The sequence below is a fragment of the Heteronotia binoei genome, chromosome 2 (assembly GCF_032191835.1).
Source record: "Heteronotia binoei isolate CCM8104 ecotype False Entrance Well chromosome 2, APGP_CSIRO_Hbin_v1, whole genome shotgun sequence".
In the NCBI taxonomy this organism is placed as follows: Eukaryota; Metazoa; Chordata; class Lepidosauria; order Squamata; family Gekkonidae; genus Heteronotia; species Heteronotia binoei.
The window spans coordinates 127,242,858-127,268,021 of NC_083224.1; the positions used below are offsets into that span (position 1 = coordinate 127,242,858).

At 47.0% G+C, this 25,164-nt stretch overlaps 1 protein-coding gene across 2 annotated transcripts in view; it reads right to left on the reverse strand.

The window, feature by feature from the left end:
• ANKRD13C (ankyrin repeat domain 13C) overlaps positions 1–25,164 on the reverse strand; it is an 86,784-nt gene that overhangs the window by 12,873 nt on the left and 48,747 nt on the right. The window contains exons 10-12 of one of the 2 annotated variants that reach the window (XM_060232015.1): positions 22,809–22,888; positions 17,547–17,645; positions 2,051–2,151 (exon numbers count right to left, since the gene is read on the reverse strand). In XM_060232015.1, the coding sequence (XP_060087998.1) occupies positions 2,051–2,151; positions 17,547–17,645; positions 22,809–22,888 (280 nt within the window). Of the gene's footprint in view, positions 1–2,050; positions 2,152–17,546; positions 17,646–22,808; positions 22,892–25,164 lie in introns of both variants that reach the window. The other variant, XM_060232014.1, reaches the window with a different exon arrangement.

The window sequence follows — 25,164 nt, forward strand, 5'->3', positions numbered from 1 at the left end:
TACCCTCCCAGTTTCAAAAAGATTGGACCAGGGGGTCCAATTCTATGAGCCCCCAAAGAAGGTGCCCCTATCCATTATTTCCTATGGAAGGAAGGCATTGAAAAGATGTGCCGTCCCTTGAAATGTGATGGCCAGAACTCCCTTTGGAGTTCAATTATGCTTGTCACACCCTTGCTCCTGGCTCCACCCTCAAAGTCCAGGCAAAGAGGTGTGAAAAATCTCGGCTTGAGACCCCGGAGAGCCGCTGCCAGTCTGAGAAGACAATACTGACTTTGATGGACCGATGGTCTGATTCAGTATAAGGCAGCTTCGTATGTTCGTATGCATGCTGAAATTAACAGCACAAAAACTGTTCTTCATCTTGATGGAGAAGAAAGGAATAGAATAGGATAGTCAGATGCCAAGCGGAAACCAGCAGTATCCACAGGAGCACCATAAGTAATTGCAACATTTTTGTTTGCAAGGGTGGGAAGTGGGAAAGGAAGAGCCAGTGATGAAAAGCAGCTGCAGCACCAGGCTAAGGCTCCTCCACTGAGGCAATGTGAGTGTGTACTGCTGCTGAGAGAGGAGGATCAAAGTGGGCACACAACCCACTTCCTCTCACTTTCAGAGGCCTTCCCTGGGGAAATGATACATAAAGTTTTTCTGAGTTTGCTTTGAAAGAAAACAAAGGATTACTGACAGGGCTGCTCTGTATTGGGCTGGCCTTGGCTCAGGTATGCTAGCAAAAGTGCCTGCCCACCCTGGACTTCTGAGTGTCCTGCAGGGTTTCTACTGTGCCCTTGCTTCTGCTGGGATTCTCTGGTGTGACAATGGTTCGTTCTGTAGGGTTAACTTTGCAATGCTGCCACACTGGCAAAAAGTTGTGCTGCTGGACATTACTGTACTGGTTGTGCTGCCCTTGCAACCCCACTCCCCCTTCCTTGGATTGTGATTTCATGCTTCCTTGGATTGTGATTTTAGTCCTGTTGAGCTGGCATTTGCCATGATTACATTGCATTCAGCTGCTGAGCCCTAGTAGGTTGACATAGGGTTGTGCTGCTGGGTTCAACTGCACTGGTTCTGTTGTCCTTCCAACCCCCATCCTGCTTCCTCTGACTGTGATTTGGTGCTTGACATCAGTCATGTTGAGCTGACATTTGCCATGATAGCACTGAGTTCTGCTGCTGGGAACTAGTTCAATGCACTGGTTCTGCTGTCCTTGCAGAAGTGCCTTTCCCCCTCAGTTTGTACTTCAGAGATGCCCACATTTGACCTTAGTACTAGTGGATTTGGGGCACTGCCATAGTGGCATTAGTTCTGCTGGGCACATATCACTGGTCCTGCTGCTAGCCTTGAAGACATACCTCTCCTCATACTTCACTCTCTATTGCAGAGATTCTCTGGGGCAATCTGTTGGGCTTGTTGTACACATTGCTATTTTTTCCTCAGTGGAAACAATGGAGGATGGGTGCCCAAAGGAAATATAATTGGACCCCCCTTTTCAATCTTTTTGAAATTTGGTTCTTTTGAGGAAAGGCTCCAGCAGCAACACTGCAAATTTGAGGTAGAGGCAAATTTGGTGCCACTACTTCAAACCCTCTCCACCCCCAGCCCAGTAAATATACTCTAGGAGATTTAGATTTGATATTTTTGAATATTTCCCAAATCTGAATACAACACCTGAATGGGGGGGAGACCATTTTTTTCCTTTCATACCCCTAGTTATTATTTTCCTTCTTGGGCCATGTAAACTGCTATTGTGAATAATGCTTTTTATAGGGTAGAATACAAAGTACTGGGGATGAATTTACACAACCAAGGGGGTGATAGCCTAAAAAAAGTTTGGGAACCTCTGACTTAAGCAATAACATTCAGTTTCTATTTCTGCATGTTTTCTATTCAGCACCCTGAAGTAGCAAGCAAATTCCTCTGCAGGATCTAACTGTATTCCTCCTGATTGGCAAGTCACTACATTTCTCACTTCAAAAGGCAACCACTCATAAAAAACTGCCCGCCTCTTGCACAACAGGCAGAAACTTTAATTGATTAAGTATAAAAGACAGCTCACCTAACTTTACAGGAAAGCCTGGTGGAAGCTTCATCTGCACAAATTCCCGCAGTTTGTTAAAGTGCTTGAAGGGTGCAATTACCTCTAAAACATTCAACAACCTGAAAAAGAAACACATATGACAATTTCTTTTTAGCATCTTGCCCATGCCTAGTAGAATACTGTTCTATTATAAGACAGATGCTTGCAGAACACTTAGGTACCAAAAAAAAATCAAGCCATGTTCAGAAGGGTAACACTACTCTTGGCCGTCATACATACATTCAGATGGAACCATGTTTGCCAACACAAACACAGATTAAGCAACACTGGTCCAATTACTCCAAAACTCCACTGAATTTAATCCACTGAATTCTATGATGTTGTATTGACAGCAGACACAATGTTTAATTACTATTTTTAAAAAGAATACCCTGTGCAATAAATTTCTCATTGTCCTCTGGAAATTTAACACTACAGGTGGGAAAAATCAAGATGTGCTGGGTATCACATATTATAACAATATGATTTCCTATGAAGACTTTCTAGGAAAAGGAGGCAAAACATTTTTTCAGTATTTAGAGATTAAACATTTCTTATTAGCATAAATAAAAGAAAGAAATACGCTCAGAAGGTTGTCAGATTTGAGGAACTGTTGTTACAAGGTTAAAAGCTAGTCTCAAAAGATCTAACATTTACAGTGACTCCATCATTGAACACAAACGTAATCAAGACAAATAGTCAAGAACAGTAATACCAGATATTCCAGCAGATCAGCAGTTAAAGGGAAAGGAAAAAGAAAAATGGGGGTAGAGAGAGGAGGAACCATGCTATTGAAACATAAAAAAATGAGATTATTCCAAAACATTATTCTAATTTGTACCTCCCTAATTCCTAGGGCTGATGCCAGGCTTTTTGGCACCCTAAGCGACATCACGCTTACTTCACTGACAGACTTTTGGCACAGCAAAGGTTGTTCATTCAGTGCAAACCAAGAGCCGGGGGTGTGAGAGGAGGGAGAGATGGAGCTTTGAGGGGAGGTGGTTTTGGGACTGCCCCTCAGCAGATTATGAAGACATGATGCCTCTTCTGTATCCCTCTCACCATCAACATTAAATAAAGTGGGGGGGGGGGGTAAAGCCAGCTTATAAATTTGGCATGCCAGGATCAGGGAGTCTTGAGGTATTTCAAGGCATCCAGCAGGCAGCCTTTCTCCTCTTCAAGCCCTGTTAAACAGTCCCAGGAAAGACTGTGGCAGCTGCCCTGCTTGGAAGTGTCACTGAACTAGTCCCTGACACCACTGGTTTAAGTGGGGGCATCTTTTTAAAGCAATAGCTTATGATGGGGGGGCTTGAAAGTGAGGGAGGAGGGCAGTCTACTTAGCTGGCTCCAGGGGCTTCCCACAAACAGCTTCGCTGCCTACTCTGGCTTGTCTGACTTAGCACCCGGGTGTTCCAAGGCTACTTTCCTCAATAAGCAAAACAGACTCTTGGACAAAACTCCCTCAGGAATTATATCCTCCCATCAACAAATCCAGTGGGCAAACTTACTGCTGGGTGTTGGTGCTCAGAACAATTGACACATTTTTCTCAGAGCCCAGTGCAGATGGAGCTGTCAGAACTTGTAACTATTGCTGAGGCTTCACTGTAATGTAACCAGTACCTGCCTTGTACTTTCAGTATTGCTCATGCTCAGATTGTAACTGAACCAAACTGACTCCATGTTGTAACCTCTTAACAACCCCGAGTGCCTATGTAGCAATTAACCTTGCCCTACTGGTATCCAAAATATTTAGGGCTGTAGAATGAATTATGGTGTGTCTCTGCACATTCTCACACTGGTGCCCTTTGAAGCCAAGCCGTGTGGCCTTCAGAACAAGGAGGTAACCTCCTTACTGATAGTGGATGGTGGGAAGACAGATGTGCTTGCACTGGTGTGAATTGTGGCTTTGTGATGTGTTTTCTTTAGTGTATAAAACTGTACCAGTGTTGGCCCTTGCCATCACTGTTATCTCGTCTCTTCCAGTACTTAGTTCTCTCTAATAAAATCCTAGCTTTGAAACCAAGTATGGGATCCGTTTGAAGTTCTTAAGTTCTGACAGGAGCCCACACAGACAAGCTACAAACTATCCCAGAGCTCTCCTTAGCCTGCTCAGAGACTTCTATCGCAGTTTTCTTGAGGAGGTGGGGGGTTAGTGAGCGAGCAGGAGGGTAGGGCAGCCAGTGGAACTATGGCTCCCAACCAGGCTTTGCAGCCCCTTAGTCAGCCAGGGTGCCTGGAATTGGCAGGGGGAGGCGCCCCTGGACCTTCTTGGCAGCATTCTCCTCCTGCGGGAGAGACTGCCTGGCAGCTCCATTCCTTCTCCCATGCTAGGAATAGACTGGCTGGTCAGCTGGCTGTTGTGGAAGTGAAGAGGTTAGCTGAGAGCCAGTTTGGTGTAGTGGTTAAGTGTGCAGACTCTTATCTGGGAGAACCGGGTTTGATTCCCCACTCCTCCACTTGCACCTGCTACCATGCCCTTGGGTTAGCCATAGCTATTGCAGGAGCTGTCCTTGAAAGGGCAGCTGCTGTGAGAGCCCTCTCAGCCCCACCCACCTCACAGGGTGTCTGTTGTGGGGGGAGAAGACATAGGAGTTTGTAAACCGCTCTGAGTCTCTGATTCAGAGAGAAGGGCGGGGTATAAATCTGCAATTCTTCTTCTTCTTCTAACCCAGCAGAGGCTGCAGCAGAGGTGTGAAACTGACCAGCACACTTCCATCTTGCAGGGCACTCCTGTGGCCACATGCCACTCTAGGGGGCGACCTACACTGCCGCTGCTTTCTTGCGCTTGCCTCCCCCAATCTTCCACTGTGTGCTCTCTTTGAAGTTCCCAGTAGACCCATGCCAATCACAGATGGGCTGCAGTGCTGCCCTCCAATCAGATGCTGCCTGTTTCTTCCTGACTTTTTGTATCTAGCAGGTTTCATGCATGCCAATGTACCCTGGGGTGCTGGCTTAGCCCACCTGACTTCCTTTTTTCCTTTCTCCACCCTGCCTGCCCACATCTGGCCAGTTCTTGGCACCCTGGGGTCATAGAGCCCTGGAGGAGTTTCTAGCAGTAGCAACAGGAGGAGTGGCTTTCAAGGCTCTCTCTATGGCACCCCTCCAAGCTGCTCTTCCTTTGAGAGGCTTGAAAGGTGCCCGCTCAGTGGGGCCAAGATGCCACTTCAGCTTGCTCTGCTCTTTGGATCTCACATTTCTCCAGTCAGTCAGCCCAGATTTAAATTTAATATTTTTATGACATCATTTTGTGATGACATTTTTGGCTCTATGGCCCCCTGCCTCCCGTCACCAAAAATTGTGGCTATGTCCCCCACCAAACCTGAAATCCTGGCTATGGCTCTGGATCAGTCACAAGTTCTCAAACAGCTGTTCTCTCATGAGCAGTTCTCAAAAGAGCTCTTCCAACCCCATCTACCTCACAGGGTGTCTGGTGTACGGAGGGGAAGGGAAAGGAGATTGTGAACTACTCTGAGACTCCACGTGAAGGGTAGGATATAAATCCAATCTCTTCTTCTTCAGCAGGCATTTAAATGCCTTCTGAGTTTCACTTGTGAATCAGGGCAGTGGCACAGCTTGCAAAAAACCATTTTAAGGATCCCATTTAAAGAGCAAAAGCCATGCAAGTGGCACTGCTTAAAACCATTTAAAGGTCAAAAGCCATACAAACTGCATGGAGGTTCATGAGACCACACAACTTCCATTTCACGCCCATCCCTACTTTCCACCAGTATAATAATTTACTGCATCAACGGAAGGCTCTTTGCACCACAGAAAAATTCCACCATAAGGATAGATCCACAGAACTTCTTTTTGTTATCAGAGCAATATAATTTTTTTTTCATCTGAGATTTTACTATAGCAGTCATTGATCTCATTGGAAAGGCAAAAGAATAAACTACAATTGTCTAATATACTTTAGGTTGCTATCTTGATTAGGTAGGTAAAGCATCACATACAGTAAACCATACATAAATGTGTGTGAAAATAACTTTTTACTTTACTTACAACTTACATTACAAAAAGAGTAATAGACAGAAGCACTATTAGTATCAGTTATTTACAGGAGAATTTGTTAGCTTTCCAACAATGGTATAAAATTTTAAACTGATCCTTTGGTTCATGTTATAGCTTAAATCAGAAAAAAAACAGGCTGCTTACCTATAACCAGGGCTTTTTTGTAGAAAAAGCCCAGCAGGAACTTATTTACACATTAGGCCACACCCCCTGAGGTCACCAAAGTGTTGCACAAGGCATTTTTGTAGAAAAGCCCAGCAGGAACTCATTTGCATATTAAGGCACACCTCCTGATGCCAAGCCAGTCAGAACTGCCTTCCTGTACATTCCTGCTCAAAAAAAAAGCCATGCCTGGTATTGACGATCTTCAAGTGGGCTTCTGTGCATTCACACCCTTGAGATCCATATCACCTATGATGGTTCTGATCAGTGTTAGGTAGCTCCAGTAGAGGGATTTTTGTGTCCCTGCTTCTAAGCAAGAACTCCACCACACATGCTCAGGAGGTAGGACACCAAGATCCTTCTGACTGCTGTCCAGCCCAAGAGGAGACTGCAATTGAGCTGACAGCAGAGGGGGAGGGTGAGTTAGTGTGAATGCACAGACCACCACTTAAAGGACTTTAGTTACAGATAAGCAACCTGTTTATCTTCGTGGTCTCTGTGCATCACACAGAGCAAGCTGTAGCCTACCTGGAAGAGGGAACTGGCAGTCACAGTATTGCAGTCCATAGAACTGAGCATCCCACAGCCATTCATGCACGCTCATGAATGTCAAGAACGTAATGTCTGGAAAAAAAGTTTGGGGTTGCCCATGTTACCCATGTCACTGCACTGCATATATCCTGCAGGGGAACCCCTTTGAGGAAGGCTGAGGTAGTCAACACTCTGGTAGAGTGCACTCTTAGCCGACCAGACAAAGGTGTCTTTGCTAACAGGTAACATGGTCTGATAGTTTCAACTATCCACTTGGAGACTCTCTGAGAAGTGATCCTGTTGCCTTTGGAGGGACCAGAGTACGCAATAAAAAGATGTTCAGTGTGAGGAAACTTACATATGCAAAAACCCATTCTCACTAAGTAGAACTATATATCCACAGTATTCCAATGTAATTCTCTTTCAGAATAGTGTATCAGAATTTTTTTTTGTACTGACAAACTTAAATTATATTCCTTACTTATACAAAACCCATCTTCCACTATATTCTAATGTATTTTTTGTATTGGCAGACTGGAATGATGTTTATAATGTATGCTACATGTTAAAAATCAAACTAGGTGGACCAGAACACCTTTGAGAAAAACATGTTCTCAGTTTAATCCAGCGTCGAGTAGCTGTAGAGCAATTAGCAGACTCTGCATGTATTGCCTGTGACACTTTTCTGACATGTTTATTGACTTTGCTGTTTTTCAACACAACAAAAGGTATCTAAATCAAACTGCTTGTTCTTTCAATTTGTTAATTGCACTATTCTGCATGCTTAACACTGCTCACCAGCTATATGTAACTCTGCTCACTGTACCTCATTTCATTGTCTGATGAAGTATGCATGCCTTTAAGACCACTTTGTGATATTGGACTCCAACTTTGTTCTTTAGTCCTGTGCAGGCAAAAGAGTAAGGCCCTTTTAATGTCCAGAGAGACATGCCTGTCCTCCTGATTCTGAGGAGTCAGGAAGAAAGTGGATTCAGAGTGGCAATGAAAATCAGAGGGGGATGAATTTAATAATCCAATGGGAAGGAATTTAATATCTACTGAGAGAGCCACTCCTTGTTCATGAAACCAGAGGTATGGAAGTAATTGGTGTTCTTGATCCCAAGAGGTGCCGTTGAGTAGAATTTCCTACCAAAGGAATCCATTTTCTCACCCTCCTTGTCAGGTGGTCGGGGAGGAGGTAGAGTGCTTTCCTTTGGAGGAAGAAGGAACTACCATCAAGTTTGGCTTCAGATGTGAAAATAAAAACTCAGCATCCTTTTCCTGAAGCTTGTACACGTGGCTTGGTAGAGACTGCAGTCAAGGCTAGTTTATCCCAAGAGACTTTCACTGCCTGGAGGATTACCTTCATTAAAGAAAGGGCCACTGCTGTGCAGACATCCTTCTGAACAATGTCAAAGACAAGGTCATCCACCTCAAGCTGAGGTTGCTGAATGGAGAGACCGAGTGTGGAGGCCATTCTTTTGATAAGATTGCCATAAAATTTGAGGTCTTTGGATAGTGAAATGGGGGCATCCTCAGTGACTGGAGAGAGCCAGTTTGGTGTAGTGGTTAAGTGCATGGACTCTTATCTGAGAAAACTGGGATTGATTCCCCACTCCTCCACTTGCACCTGCTGGAATGGCCTTGGGTTAGCCATAGCTCTGGCAGAGGTTGTCCTTGAAAGGGAAACTGCTGTGAGAGCCCTCTTAGCCCCACCCACCTTACAGGGTGTGGGGGAAGAAAATAAAGGAGATTGTAAGCCACTCTGAGACCCTGATTCAGAGAGAAGGGCGGGGTATAAATCTGCAATTCTTCAATTCTTCTTCTTCTGGAGTCAGAAGCAAGGGGGGGTCACTGGGTAGATTCTCCAAACCTTCATGGTCTGAGACTGCTCCATTAGTGCTGCAAGTTTCTTCACACTCAAAGGACTCTGATTTGGATGGTCATTTCAGAGCCAAAGTTAGAGTTGGAGCCCATTTAAGTCTTGGTAGAATGGAGGGCTTCAAGCTGTGAGCCATGGCATTGGTGGGTGGTAGGGTCCATAAGGATACCCAAGCTGTCATTGGCCTCAAAGAGCAGAGCCTGGTGGATGCCAACTAAAATAGTGCTCATTGTCAAAGTGATCCTAGAAGTAATGGTCAGAACTGAAATCTCTCAGCAGAGGCAGTGGAAGGCGATACTAATTGAAAACTGAGGGTCGAAGCCGTGGTCTCTGCTTACAGAACAGGAATGATGAGACTGCTGTGTCAAGTTAACCCACTCCATGTCAGAATCAGAAGACAGGACTGATTGAGTAGCTGTAGCCCCAACTGGGGAGGTCCACCCAATGAGAGGATGCCAAGATCTTTTGAAGCACCCACCTAGATGCTATCAGGCCCAGAAGTACAGCCGTAATCATCTTCTGAAATCGTGACTTTGATGAAGTAGAAGCAGATGGAGATGTTTGCATCTGGAGTGCAACTGATGGTCTTTGGTCAACTTATGCCCCTTATCCTTCTTACATTTCTTAGGTGACGCCAAAGCTGATTTCAGTTGAAGCCACTTTTGGTTTTGATGCAGATGCACAAGCATCGATTACCAATGGCGTTGTCAAAGCCTTCAGTGAAGAGGTGAGAGAGATCAAAGCTGAGGAGGCGGCACCTTCCACAGCTAAGCTAGAGTCCATTCAGAGGTGCTAACATCAAGCTGAGTAGTGCTGTTTGGAAACGAGCGGCTCAGTTTTTGAACGTCTGCTGAATTTCTGGCAATGGACACAGGAGTCAGTGCGGTGGGCTTTGCCTAGGCAAAGGAGGCACAAGGAGTGTCTGTTTGAAGAGGTGAGTTTACTGCTGCACCGGGAACAGTGTTTGAAGAAGGCCCACATAAGCTGAGCCAAACTAGGGCTAGGGGAAAAACGAGGAGGAGGGTCCCCATTAGGGAAGATGAAGAAAAGTCCCCCTCATTTTTTTTAGACAGATGAAGAGCAAGGAAAATGAATAGAAGATGGGAGCAGTTGAGGAAGAAAACCAGAGGGGAAAAAACAAGGTAGTTCACTAACGAGAGAGCCAATGAGCTGGAGTCCTAATCACACAGTGTTCAGAAGAGAACTGGCTCTTTGTGCCCTGCCTCCTGAGCATGCATGGTGGAGTCTCTAGACATGCTCAAAGGCAGGGACACAAAAATCCCTCTATTAGAAGGATAACACCAATCAGAACCAGCACAGGTGCCATAGATCACAAGGGTGTGATGCACAGAGACCACGAAGAAGATTCTAGGAAAAACTGGCTTTGGCCACTCATGACATTGAAGAAAAAGAAACAAAATGGTACAGTGGGAATGGAATATTTCATACTTCTACAACCCCTATGCATTTCACATATAGCTTCTTTTATCAAGAATTCACAATTTAGATAGTTTGTAAATTTGGACATTAAAAATTCCTACTGACTTTTCAGATTCTTTTTTGTTCCATTCCCATACATACACTGGAGCAAACTGAGCTGTCCAGACTTGCTTTGCCCCATGTCTACATGAACGTATGCCAGGAGATGTTCTCATTTAACACATTAGAGTCCAGTGTTCATTTCAATATCCGTTCAGCTTCTTTTCACATCATCTTGTCTATCAAAAGAAAGTCTGTGGCGGTTTGTTATTGTATTCTAAGACATGTTCTACACCAAAAGAGCACCAGTTCTTTTATGAGACATACTGATTTTGTGTTCAGTCTTAACTTAAGAAGTCTACTAGTCTTGCCAATATTACATTTTTCTACATCCACTTATTACATAAGCCACATGGACAGTAAGACTTTTTAATGTCCAAATTTACAAACTGTTAATTCTTTATAAAAATTTACAAATTGTTAATTCTTTATAAAAACATACTGTGTAATATTGTTAATGTTGCTTTGGTTTTCTCAATAACAACCTATTATAAATTGTACTCTGTACACGTCCTGCGAAAATGTCTCATGTTCTATTAATTTTTTTAAAACTATGTATTAAATATATTTTCTATTAGATTCCCCAGTGAAGCTGTATGCAAAAAACACAGGGGTTGTATAACTACTAAATACTCCATTCGCTCTGTACCATTTTGTTTCTTTTTCTTCATTTTGCCTTGGTGCAGCCCTCCTTTATTCTTCACTTCATGAAACCATAAAAAATTAGACTACCAATCAGAAGTAGTTATGAGAGCAAAGCATAATACATACACTTAACCTTTCAAAAAAACAAAGAATATTTGTCACCTTATCTGATACACCATTTCCTTGCTCTTGGACCATGGACTAATTGTCAGCCAGTTTGTTTCCAAGTTCAGTTCGAGGTGCTGGTTAAAGCCTTTCAAGGCCTATCTGAAGGATCATTTCCTCCCATTAGTTCCTGTGCACCAACTGTTGGGTCAGGCTGCCATCTACTGGCTGTTTACCCACTTTGTTTGGCATTGACCAGAACCCAGACTTTTACATCATGGCTCCCACTCTTGGAGATCTTTAGAAGGAACTGCAAGGCTTGAAATCTTGTTTGTTTGCCAAGACTTTTCATGGGGTATGAACAGGTGGCATCTTGAGGGGGTGGTATCAAGGGTCTTTATTCCATTTGGTTTAATTGTTACCTTTATGCCATGTTGAGCCAAGAAGGAAAGCAGTATACACATTTTTATAAACAAGGGGAAGCTGTTTCTCACTTAAACTTTAGAGAAGCCTTTCCTTAACTGATGTTTAACTCAGAAAAAGACAGGTTGCTTACCTGTAACTGTAGATCTTCGAGTGGTCATCTGTGCATTCACACTCATGGGGATAGTGCGCCTGCGCCGATCCCCGAATCGGTACCTGAAAAAGCCCGGGATTTTTTCGCGCTCGGCGCCAATGGGCATGCGCAGGCGTCCCAATGCGCATGCTCACCAGCGCCAGTGCGGGGATCCCGCCAGTTCCTTCCTGACCGCTGAAAGCCTCTTACTGGAGGGAGACCGTCAGCAGTGGGGAAGGAGGGCGGGTAGTGTGAATGCACAGATGACCACTCGAAGATCTACAGTTACAGGTAAGCAACCTGTCTATCTTCTTCGTGGTCTCTGTGCTTCACACTCATGGGAGACTAGCAAGCAAAGCATACCTGGAGGTGGGAAGACGGTCATCCTGAAGAAACAGCTTGCAGCACCGCAGCTCCCAACCGAGTCCTCTGCTGAGCATGCACGTCCAGCGCGTAGTGCTTCATGAAGGTATGCGGAGAAGACCAGGTAGCCGCCTTGCAGACGTCGGAAAGGGACACACCTTTCAGGAATGCCACCGACGTGGCCATCGCCCTTGTGGAGTGTCCACGAACAGGTCCAGGTAAAGGCTTCTTCGCCAACAAATAACAAAGTTTAATCGTCTCAGTGAGCCACTTGGAAAGCCTTTGAGACGAAATCTTGGACCCTAACTTGGGGGCAGAGTAGGAGACAAAAAGTTGGTTGTCCTTACGAAAGCCCCGTGAACGATTCAAATAAAACAAGAGGGCACGTTTAACGTCTAAGGCATGCAGCCTGCGCTCCTCATCCGAGGAAGGGCTAGGGTAAAACGTGGGTAACCAAACTTCTAAGTTAAGGTGAAATTGGGAAACCACCTTGGGAAGAAAAGTAATGTCTGGAGCTAGGGAGACCCCCGCTTCCCTGAAGGCAAGGTAGGGGTAATCACAGCGCATCGCCGTGAGCTCCCCCGCACGACATGCTGAGGTGATGGCAACCAAAAATGCAGTCTTCCAAGACAAAAGTTGTAAGGAACATGTTGCCATGGGCTCAAAAGGACGATGAGTCAACCTGTCCAGAACCAGAGTCAAATCCCACAACTGTGGAGGGGATCTAGAAGGGGGATGAAGGCGGAACAGTCCCTTCATGAACCTCTTGGAGTGAGGGTGAGCGAAAACAGAGTAGCCCTCTACTGAAACATGGAAAGCAGAGATAGCCGCCAAATAAACCTTGATGGAGGAGAATACCAGCCCCTCATCCACCAAGGCTAAAAGAAACTCAAAAATTGCCGAAAGCCCAACAGAGTCAGGCGACGTAGGGGAGTCAGCCACAAAGTTACTGAACTTCTTCCACTTCCTCTCGTAAGAGGCACGAGTGGAAGGCTTCCTGCTGCTTTGGAGGACTTGCTGGACCCTGGTGGAAAAACCTACTGATCGATGAACCACACCGTCAGCTTCAAGTGAGGCACGTTGTGGTGAAGTACGTGCCTGCCCTGGGCCGACAACAGGTCCGGAACTGTCGGGAACTGATAAAATACCCCCCTCGACTGCTGGAGCAGGATCGAGAACCAACTCTGACGGGGCCACCAAGGAGTCACCAGGATGCAACGTGGCTTCTCCTGAACTAACTTGTGGACTACCCTTGTCAGTAGAGGCAAGGGTGGGAACATGTAAAGGAACCAGCCCCCCCACTGAAGAAGGAGTCCGTCTCCCAGCGAGGCTGGATCCGCACCTCCCCTGGCACAGAACAAGGGGCACTTTTTGTTCTCCGCTGTGGCGAAGACATCTAGCTGTGGGTACCCCCAACGCTGGAACACCGGCTCCAGGAACCACCATTGCAGCTCCCATTCGTGTGGGAGAGCTCCACCCCTGCTGAGAGAGTCCGCCTGAATGTTGAGGACCCCCGGCAGGTGTGTTGCCTTCAGAAAAATGTCCCACTGGAGGCACTCCGTCCAGAGATCCATCGCCAGCGAGCACAGTCTGCGGGACACTATCCCCCCCTGTCTGTTTATATAACACAGGGCAGTGGTGTTGTCCGTAAGCAGTGCCACAGTCTTCCCTGCTAACAGAGGGCGGAAGGAGCGAAGGGCGAAGTGAACCGCCAGCAGTTCCAAGTAATTTATATGGCACCGACTCAGTTTCGGAGGCCACTGGCCCCCCACACATAGGTCTTCCAGGTGAGCTCCCCACCCCCACATGGAAGCGTCGGTGGCAATAGTCACAGTAGGGGTTGGTAGATGAAAGGGAGCCCCTTGACAGATGTTGCTCTCCAATCCCCACCATTGCAGAGATTGGGTAGTCCCGGGTGGGATGGAAAACCTCTTTCGGGGCGAATCTCTGAGAGGGCGAAAATGGCGTAAGAACCACAGTTGCAGTCCCCTCATTCGCAGTCTTGCGAAACGTAGCACGCTTGTCGTCGCAGCCATCAGCCCCAGCATCCGCTGGAGCTGCTGAGCCGTGCCCCACTGCCGCCTTTGGAGAAGCTGTACCAGATTGATGATGTCCTTTGCTCTCTGCGAAGGAAGGAATGCTCGGTGTTGATCTGTGTCCAGCAGAGCCCCTATGAACTGAACTGTCCTTGATGGAGTCAGATGGGACTTCTCCAGGTTGACCTGCAATCCCAGGGTGTCAAGAAGACGCAGAGTGATGGCAATGTGCGTTGTCAAACTCTCCTTCGACTTCGCCACAAGAAGCCAGTCGTCGATGTATGGGAAGACAACAACTCCCTGAAGACGAAGGCGGGCAGCCACCACACTCATCAGCTTCGTGAACACCCGAGGAGCGGTAGACAGTCCAAACGGCAGGGCCCTGAACTGGAAGTGCCGAGCACCCACTGCAAACCTTAGGAAACGCCTGAACGCAGGGTGGATGCTGACATGAAAGTAGGCATCCTTGAGGTCCAGGGTCGCCATCCAGTCTCCCTGATTGATGAGAGACAGGATAGTTTGCAGGGTAGCCATTCTGAACTTCTGGTACAGAATGAATTTGTTCAGACTCCGAAGGTCCATGATAGGCCTCAAACCCCCGTCCCGTTTGGGGACCAGGAAGTAACGGGAGTAGAAGCCTCCTGTCCTGGCCTCCGGCGGAACCACCTCTATGGCTTGTTTCTGAAGGAGGTTGTTTACCTCCGCCAGCAGAGGTGGGGAAGGGGGAGTGGTAACTACCACGGACTGGTTTGGGGTCTGAATAAACTCTATTTTGTAGCCCTCTTTTACGATGGACAGTGCCCACCTGTCTGTGGAGATCAACTCCCAGGCAGGCAGGAAAGGGCGTAGGCGGATGGAAGAGCCAACAGTGGGAACGATGACGCGTGCTTGCAGGAAGTCAAACTCCCTGCTTCTGGGGACGAGCCCCCTTAGACTTGTTGGAGGGCTGGGCCCCGTAACGGTTCCTGCTGTTACCAGAGAAGGAGGGTCGTTCAGGCTGTGCAGGCCGGGGACGCCATTGTTCAGGGGAGAACCTTTGATAGGGCTTCTTGGTCCAGGGCTTAGGCCACTGCTTGGATCTAGAAGTTTTGGGGGTGGATTGGACGCCCAAGTTCTTGGAGGTCTTGATGCTCTTATCGAACTCTTGCAGCGCCGTGTCAGTTGTGGTGCTGAAGAGCCCGTCACCCTCAAAAGGCAGGTCCTCGATAAAGGTTTTTGTATCTTGGTGGAGTGCCGTAGACCGAAGCCAGGAGTGACGCCTAATGCAGACTGCAGAGGTGATCTGTTTGGCTGAGGCTTCCACCATGTGTTTCGCTGCAGCCAGTTGTTGTCTGGCCACAGCGAGACCTTCTTTCTGCAGCTTGGTTGCAGCGGCCTTTTTGTCCTCACTTAGAGAAGAGAGGAACGGGGCAAGTTGTTCCAGCACGGCATACTGATACCTAGCCATGCAGGCTGCATAATTAGATATTTTTATGCCGAGTGCCCCAGCTGAGTAGACCTTGTGGCCCATACCGTCGATCTTCCTCCCTTCTTTGTCCGGTGGAGAGGAGTGAACCTTCCTGGCCTTCGAGGAGGAGGAGACTACCACCGAGTTAGGGCGTGGATGGGTGAATAAGAATTCAGCCCCCGTCTCCTGGACCCTGTACATGTGGTCCAGCCGTTTGGATGACACCGGCGTCGAAGATGGTTTGTTCCAAGGTTCCTTGACCACTTGAAGGATCACCTTGGTAACCGGTAGAGCGACCGCAGTGGACGTGTTCTTCTGCATTATGTCGAACACGTTGTCGTCCACTACGGGTTCTGGCTGGGTCACGGGTAATCGGAGGGTGGCAGCGATGCGTTTCACAAGGTCCCCATAAGACTTTAGATCCTCCGATGGGGAAATCGGAAGATCCTCAGCCGTCTGGGAGACCGGTGAAGGGTCTAAGTCCTGGACTTCACCGTCCGACTCCGATGAAGAGTCTTGATGGGTGGAATGCTCTGACAGGATCAGGGTCGACTCTCGCGGCGGCAGCTGGACCGGCAGTGGTCTACGCGAAGTTTCAACCGGAACCAACTGTCGATCCGGGGGGACCGACACCGAAGCCGACGCCTTCCTGGATCGGTGCGAGACCCTCGACACGGAGGAATATTCTGACGCTCGCTCCCAGTCCTGGTAGTCCTCCGGGTACCAATGACAGGAGTCGTACCGAGAGTAGGGCGGTTGCCACCTGCGTTGCTCCCATGGTGGTATCGGGAAGCGTTGAGGCGCATGAAACGGCTCCGGTGCACGTCTGTCCCGAGGTCTGAACGGAACCGACGGGACTATCGGTGCCGACTGTTCCACCTCCGAGGCCGATTCGCTAGCCGACCGCCGACGGGACCCAGAAGATGACGAGCGTTGGGTCAGGTCGATCTCCTGCTCCTGCTCCGATGCCGACAGACGCTGCTGACTCACAGGGCTTCGGCGTGGAGAGGCCAAGATCTTCTTCGGCGGCTTAGAGATCGCCGACGCCAATGTACTGGCCGATGGGGAAGGAGTGCGGGGTCACTTCCGCTTCTCCTTTGATTTCGCCTTCTTAGGAGCTCGGGTCCCCGAGTCCTCTCGGCGCTTCTTAGCGGGCGTATCCACCGAGCCCTCATGGGAACGTTTTGTGGAGCCACGCTCTTCCGGTGGATCGGTCAGAGTCAGTATCGGAGCAGCATCGGCCGATGCAAGCTCCTGTGCCGGGGCGTCGGTCGATTTCGGTACCGACGACTCCATCGGTCTATGAGGCCGAAGCGCCGATTCGATGAGCGCCGCCCGATTTTTTCTGGGCTGCTTCGAGAAGCGGAGCCAGTGCGGACAGGATTCAACTCGGTGCGCTTCTCCCAGGCACAACAGGCACAGGGAATGGCCGTCCGGAGGGGCGATCTTTCCACAAGCACGGCAGCGCTTGAAAAAACCCCAGCGACTTTCCATAGAAAGAAGCCTCAGAAAAAACTACTCAGAATGATCTGAGAGAAAAACGGGGGAAAGCGGGAGCGAAGCACCCCAAGGGGCAGTTCGCCAGACAAACAGAACGCTTTTTTTTTTTTTTTAACACTAACACTAACTATACTAAACTATAAATTTAACTAACTAACAACGATAACCAGGCTAAGATGGGAAAAAAAGGCAAAGCCAAGGATTCTCACCGACCGGGGAAACGGAAAGGAAACCTCTCAGCGCAGCGGTCAGAAAGGAACTGGCGGGATCCCCGCGCTGGCGCTGGTGAGCATGCGCATTGGGACGCCTGCGCATGCCCATTGGCGCCGAGCGCGAAAAAATCCCGGGCTTTTTCAGGTACCGATTCGGGGATCGGCGCAGGCGTACTATCCCCATGAGTGTGAAGCACAGAGACCACGAAGAAGATACTTGGTTTATTGTGGAAGTGAACACACTAACATGAAAAGCCATGGGACAGGTAATGGCCCAAACTTGGCACTGAGGGTTCTGCAGGTCCCATTTATTATATACTAGTACTAAATCAACCTTAAATCCTACTGTAAATCACATTTTTATATTCCATGAGAATATATTAAACATAGTATCTGGAATGGACATACTTTCTATTTATTAGTATGCTTTAAGATCATGATATTCCTTTTCACAACCATTTTAATAGACAGTTTAGGACTTACGATTCAATTCCTAGAGGAAATTCTTGACTCATGGCTATCGTAGCTTTAAATGTTTTCTTGCTTTCTTTGCAAACCAGTTCCCGACCCAAATGAGGTGCTCTAATTTAAAAAAAGGAGAAAGATTAAAGTCACCCTAAGAATACAAGATCAACAATATTTTGATCTTATTATGGAACATATTTATACTGAGTGGGGGAGCAAGAGGACAAGAGATGTTTAGCAATCATTGGTTAGTTTTATGTAACACGCAATGAAGGTCAGACTTCGAAGGATTGCATTAGATTACATACAGCAATGCATCTATTTATGTTTCCATTGGTTTTCTGTTTGATTTTTAAATGTAATACTGTTGGATTAATTTTTTTTAAGAGATGTTTAACAAGAAATCTAGAAGAATCCAGATACTAGTTATCAGAGTTGGTGAGCAATTCAAGGTATAGCAAAGTAAAATAACTGTATATAAAAAGAAAGGGAAGTTATGAAGATACCTCTAATTAAGACATAAAAGTTTCCACACAATTACAACAGAGCCATCGAGGAGATCGTACCTAGGTGCCCTCTGCGTCCCTGTTTGAAGCCAACGCCTTGGTTTAACCAGGAGCTGCGGCAACAAAAGCGTGGATTCCGGTACTCCTGGGGAGGGGAAGGTATGACGGTGGGAGCAGGCAGACCTATAGGCGAAGGAGGCCGAGACATGATGGTGCTCGACCACCTTCCAGCCTGCGTCACATCCCGATGGTGACAGGTAGTGGGGCCAGGCGAATTCACTCGCCTCCGTCACTGGTGTTATGTAATGCCAGGTCCATTAATAATAAGACCGCTATCCTCCGGGAATTCCTGCTGGAGCAGGACGTGGACCTGGCATGCGTGACCGAGACCTGGGTGCGGGATGGGGAGACCGTGGCTCTCTCCCAGATGGCCCCCCCAGGATACTCGGTCTTTCACCAGTCCCGGACTAGTGGGCGGGGGGGGAGGAGTGGCACTATTCATACGAGAGGCTTACTCCTTTAGGGCTCTCCCGGCCCCGGAGATCCCAGGCGTGGAATGTGCTGGCCTGATGTGGGATGTTGGGGAGGGGTTGGCGATCTGGCTGGTGTACCAACTGCCTAACGCACCGGCTAGCACCTTACCATCCCTGATGGAGGCTGCGGCGGGCTGGCCATTGGAGTACCCAAGGCTATTGGTCTTGGGTGACTTCAATGTTCATGCCAACGACGCGGCCTCCAGTCAGGCGATGGACCTAGTGTCATCCATGGCGACACTGGGACTCTCCCAGGTTGTTACAACGCCCACTCATCAGGCAGGACACATGTTAGACCTGGTCTTCGTGGCGGGAGTTTTAGTGAACGATATTGCTACTAAAGCAGTGCCATGGTCGGATCACTATGCCCTCAAGGCTCGTGTGGATGTGTCACCCCAAGCCTGTTTAGGCGGAGAGCGTATTTTAGCTTGCCCGCGGAGCCTGATGGACCCGGAACGGTTCCTAACGGCTCTGTGGGATCCCTGGCCCACTGGTGACTCCCTGGATGACCTGGTAGAGTCCTGGAACTATGGACTCTCCAGAGCCATTGAGGAGATCGCATCTAGGCGCCCTCTGTGTCCCCGTTTGAAGCCGACGCCTTGGTTTAACCAGGAGCTGCGGCAACAAAAGCGTGGACTCAGGCGACTAGAGAGGCAATGGCGGCGTACTCGAGACGAAGTGATCCAAACATCTTATAGAGAGAGTTTGAAATCCTATGAGATGGCAATCAAAGCCGCAAAGAAAGCATACTTTGCGGCTAAGATTGCGTCCGCAACTTCGCGACCGGCTCCATTGTTTGATATAATTCGGAGTCTTACAACGCTGCCACAAGGCGGACCAAATTCTATTGAATTGGAGATTGGCTGTGAGGCTTTTGCGAAATTTTTTGCGGACAAGATCGCGTCACTCTGCCTCGACCTCCCTGCCATATTTGAGGCAGTTAGCGAAACCGAGGCTCCGGGCCTGTCTTCGGATTGTGTTCTGGATGGCTTCAGTCCTCTCAGCCTGGAGGAAATTGACAGGATCCTCTTATCTGCACGCCCAACAACTTGTAAATTGGACCCTTGCCCCTCCTGGCTTATTAAATCTTGCCAGAGGGAGCTCAGATATCCTGTACGGGATATCATAAATAGATCCCTGATGGAAGGGCATTTTCCAACGCCGCTTAAAGAGGCGGTGGTCCGTCCCCTCTTGAAAAAAACAACCTTAGACCCGGCCCAATTGGCACATTACCGGCCGGTCTCAAATTTGCCCTTTTGGGGCAAACTTATCGAGAGGGCAGTGGCGATGCAGTTACAGACCTTCCTGGAGGACGCTTCCGTCCTTGACCCACTACAGTCCGGCTTTCGCCCGGGCCATGGGACGGAGACGGTGTTGGTTGCCCCGGTAGATGACCTTCAACGGCATCTGGATCGGGGCGGCTCGGCGGTGCTGATGTTGTTGGACCTATCGGCTGCGTTCGATACGGTCGACCATCGGTTACTGACCTGCTGCCTTGCCGACGCGGGGATTCAGGGGTTGGCCTTACAGTTGCTTTCCTCTTTCCTCGAAGGTCGGGGACAAAGGGTCGCGATTGGGGGTGAGCTATCCCGGAGGCACACGCTTGATTGCGGAGTGCCTCAGGGGGCGGTTCCCTCCCCAATGTTATTTAACATCTATATGCGTCCCCTTGCCCAGATCGCCCGAAGGTATGGGCTGGGTTGCCATCAGTATGCTGATGACACCCAGCTCTATCTGCTTATGGACGACCGACCGGTCTGCGCCCCAGAAAATCTAGATCGGGCGTTACATGCTGTGGCTGAGTGGCTCAGACTGAGAGGGCTGAGGCTAAATCCGGCGAAGACAGAGGTCCTTTGCCTGGGTCGTCGGGGTCCGGGGAGGGAAATCCCCCTGCCAGCTTTTGACAGTGCGTGGTTGATAGCGGCAAACAGGGTCAAAAGCCTGGGGGTACTATTGGAGCCCTCCTTAAAGATGGAGGCTCAGATAGCAGCCACTGCCAAGTCCGCATTTTTTCATCTTAGGCGGGCAAGGCAGCTGGCCCCCTTCCTGGAGCGCAGCGATCTAGCAACAGTGATCCATGCTACGGTCACCTCGAGGTTGGACTACTGCAATGCCCTCTACATGGGGCTGCCCCTGTGCCGAACCCAGAAGTTGCAGCTAGTGCAGAATGCCGCGGCCCGGCTGTTATTGGGGCTCCCAAGATGGGAGCACATTCGGCTGGGGCTCCGGGTTCTGCACTGGCTGCCAATAACATACCAAGTCCGGTACAAGGTGCTGGTTATTACCTTTAAAACCCTATATGGCCTAGGACCTGCCTACCTGAAGGACCGTCTCTCCCCACATGTTCCCCAGAGAGTACTGTGATCGGGAACCCAAAACCTTCTCGTTATCCCCAGGCCAAAGGAAGCCCGCTTAAAATCTACCAGGGACAGGGCCTTCTCTGTTATGGCCCCTTCCTGGTGGAACCAGCTGCCGGAAGAGGTGAGGGCCCTGCGGGACCTTGCTCAGTTCCGCAGGGCCTGTAAGACAACCCTCTTCCGGCTGGCTTATAACTAACCGGCACAAGAAACTAAGTGTGGTTCTATTAGACTTCTGTTATTCCTAATGTTTTAATGTTTAAAATGTTTTAACTGTGTTAAATGCTTAAACTTTTTATGTTGGATTTTATGTTGTGAGCTGCCCTGAGCCACTTGGTGGGAAGGGCGGGATATAAATCATAAATAAACTAAACTAAAAACTAAACAAGTCAAATGTCAGGCTCTAAAGAGTTCCTTATTCAACATCAAGAACTTATGTTTGCATAGTGAGATTTCTCAGCATCCATATGGTTTCAAACAATGTTGGCAATGTCACAGGAATTGTTACAGTATAAAAAACACTTCCAACTGGAGAAGCTCTTCCACAGGAACCTTAGGCAATGAATTTCATGTAACCTAACTAGAATGGAAATAAGAAAATCATTTTTAAAGTAATAGATGAAGCCAAGTAAGTTTAGAGTTCTATGAATTCACTACTCAAGTACTAAAAATAAATGAAGACTTCCTCATACTGAACCACAACTTTTTCCTTGCATATAATCCTGCTAAAATGGTTACCAGTTATTCCTTAATGTTTACACCTATACTTATGGTGTCAAGAAAGACACACACAGAGCTCAGAAGTAATTGTCTGGTTCTGAATTGTAGCTCTTAGCCACAAGGTGTTATACTAAGAGTGTCAGAACTAGCAAGATCTGGAATTAATTGCCTATTCAGGCATAAGAGTCACTATGCCAGTCACTCACTCTCAATGTAACCTACCTCATAAGAGTGCTGTGAGGTTAAAAGGAGAGGGGGGAAGAAACAGTGCATGTTGCTCTGAGCTCCTTCAAGGAAGGGGGGAAATATAATGTGACAGATTCTACGTGTTCTCCAGAAAAAAGGAACAAAATGCAAACTACAGGCACAAACTCAACTGAAGTGGAGCTTTCAGATATGCTTAATTTCAGTGAGAATGTCAGTCATAGGTTAATTTTCTCCAAGTAAAGCCAACGGAATCTAACATGGTTGGAGCGCCTCACAGATTCCTAAACTTTGTTTGATGTTTTAATAAATCAGGCTTCTCTTTACTGATACAGGAAGGATCCCACATGTCTACCTTTATCTTCATAAAGGTTAGCCAAGAACAGCAACTTGAATGTAAAATTTGGCTATCATGGACATTAAGTAGTTCCTTAAGTATACTCTTGATCACCAGTAAGTGCTCATGGGAAAAGCCATATGGATGAACTGTTCAGTGAACTTCCTTTCAGTGCAGCAATTGCTTGGCTCTTTTTTTGATTGGAACAGAATCCAAATAGACTAATCTAAAAAAAACAATGAAATGGAAAATGGAAAAAAGTGGTCAGACTTTTTAACTAGTATTTCAAAACTTCTGGACCTCCATTGATTGAAAGCCTATGGATCTTTTGACATCATGAACAAATCCACACCATCTCTAGTAGGATCCAAAGGCTTCTATCCACAAGCAGAATATAAGTTATATGCTCACGGAGAGCCTGTTTCACATCTCACACTGGAACTAACCATTTTTCAACTTCTGCAGTAGAACTGCCATTACAACACCTTGAACTCATGAGTTTACATTTACAGAACTATTAACAACCATTTTTTGTACTCACAGATGTTCAGATCTAACTGCTGTTCATTGCAAATAACCTTATCTACAGACAGAAGCATAGATAGATAATAATTATTACTTACTTTCCATTTTCAGCAGATATGTATTCCTCCCATGTAATTGTGTTGGGTGGTGGTGGCGTGAGGGACTGCCTTCTGACAGGCTGCTAAAGAAAATATAATTCTTTGTAAAATGCTACATGGTATCAAAGAACTACACTGCTTAGTAAAGTCCTATAATTTACATCACAGACCCATGTGTCATGTTTGAATGTTGCCCTTTGTTTCAGGTGATCAAAGTGGCACATCTGCCAAACGGTACAAACTGGACCAGTCCATAATTAGAATACTGCCACTTCTTGATTTTATTTCAACATTCCATTAAGATATTCTGCTCCAAGCAGAAATTTACCTAGGAGATCAAAGTTAATTCAGTATCAGATAATACCCAAGGCCTAAATGACAGGCAAGATAACCTTAAAATATGTAACCAGTATACAATCATGATCACTACAATTATTTCCAGAACTGACAATTTACAGTCTGCATACAGTATGCAGATCCAAGAACAGTGGTCCCCAATGTGGTATACATGGTGCCCACCAACACCTTTTCTGGCATCCACCAAGTGTTTTTAGCAAGGAAGTGGGGCCAGGTAGGGCTTTTGCCCAACAAAGCTTTTGATTGGCTGCTGGAGATTTGAGTAACTGTGAAGATATTTTTGTGTAAAAACATTTTTTATTGTACTGTAATATACTGTATCCACATATCAACATTTATCATTAAATGTTAGTACACATATATAACTTTCTCACCACCCCACCCCTCCCCTTTTGTGACCCCCAGCAGTGCATACCTCTTAATAAACGTCCCCATATTGTTATTTAATCTTATTTGTTATAAGGTAATAAACTCTATCGATTAAAAAATCTTTTCCCAAAAAACCCCCAAATTATAATAATAATCCATCATCATGTTATTTCTTTTTAATCGTTAGGAAGTAAAAACAAAAAACCCCCCAAAACCAAAAACTGTTATTGCCCATTAATCCAATAGTCCAATAACTGTAATCCATATATCGTTTCTTTAAAAGTTAACCATTGTCAAAGATCACCAGATGTCCTTTAACATTCCATTGTTTTTCAAAAAAAATTTGAAATTTTCCCCAGTCATTTTTAAAGTTCTCTAAATCTTTTTCTTTTAAGATTCTTGTAAGTTTGTCTATTTCACTCCAATATAAAACTTACAAAGTCCATTCCCATACTTCTGATATTTTACCTTGTTTTCACATTTGCACATATGAAGTCCATGCAGCTGAAAGCATATACCAAATTATTGTTCTATCTTTCTTTTGGAATTTTTCCATTTGTAATCCCAACATGACAATATCTGGTGCCTTCTTAATGTTATATCCCAATACTTTCGAAATCTCCTGCTTAATCATTTGCCAAAATTGTTTCGCCTTTTCACAAGTCCACCACATATGGTAGAAAGATACTTCATGACATTTACATTTCCAACATCTATCCGACAACTGATCGTTCATTTTTGCTAGTTTCTTATGTGTCTCTCTCTCGGCTTGACTTCGCGAACGAGGATTTAAGAAGGGTGCAGTAGTCCACGTCTGCTGCAGGCTCGCTGGTGGCTGACAAGACCAATGCGGGACAGGCAGATCCGGCCACAGTGGCTGCAGGGAAAAGTCTGATTTGGGGTTGGTGCTGTAGCAGTGCGATTCTTCCTCAATCTCCTTTTGTCCTCAAGACCAGCTATGCGTGCGTTCTCAAAAGAAGAGACAGCATGGTAGATGGTGTGCCTCCATGCTTTGCGATCTGAGCCTAGGTCAGACCACTGGTGATGGTTGATGCGACAGGTGCCAAGGGATTTCTTCAAGGAGTTCTTGTACCTCTTCTTTGGTGCCCCTCTATTTCGATGGCCGGTGGAAAGTTCGCCATACAGAGCAATCTTGGGAAGGCGGTGGTTTTCCATCCTAGAAATATGCCCTGCCCAGCGCAACTGCGTCTTCAACAGCAGTGCCTCGATGCTTGTAACCTCCGCCCTCTTGAGGACTTCACTGTTGGTCACAAAGTCACTCCAGTGGATGTTGAGGATGGTGCGAAGGCAGCGCTGATGAAAGTCACAGGACGTCATATGCTGCAGAGCTGATACCGAGTGGGAGACGAGTGCAGCATCATCAGCAAACAGTAGCTCGTGGATAAGTTTTTCCATTGTCTTGGAGTGAGCCTTTACTCGCCTCAGGTTGAACAGGCTGCCATCGGTGCGATAGCGGATGTAGACACCATCGTCATCATCTAGATCTACTGCGGCTCTTTGAAGCATCATGCTAAAGAAGATCGTAAAGAGAGTTGGCGCAAGAACGCAGCCTTGCTTTACACCTGTGCCTATTGGGAAGGGCTCCGAGAGGTCGTTGCAGTGTCTGGCT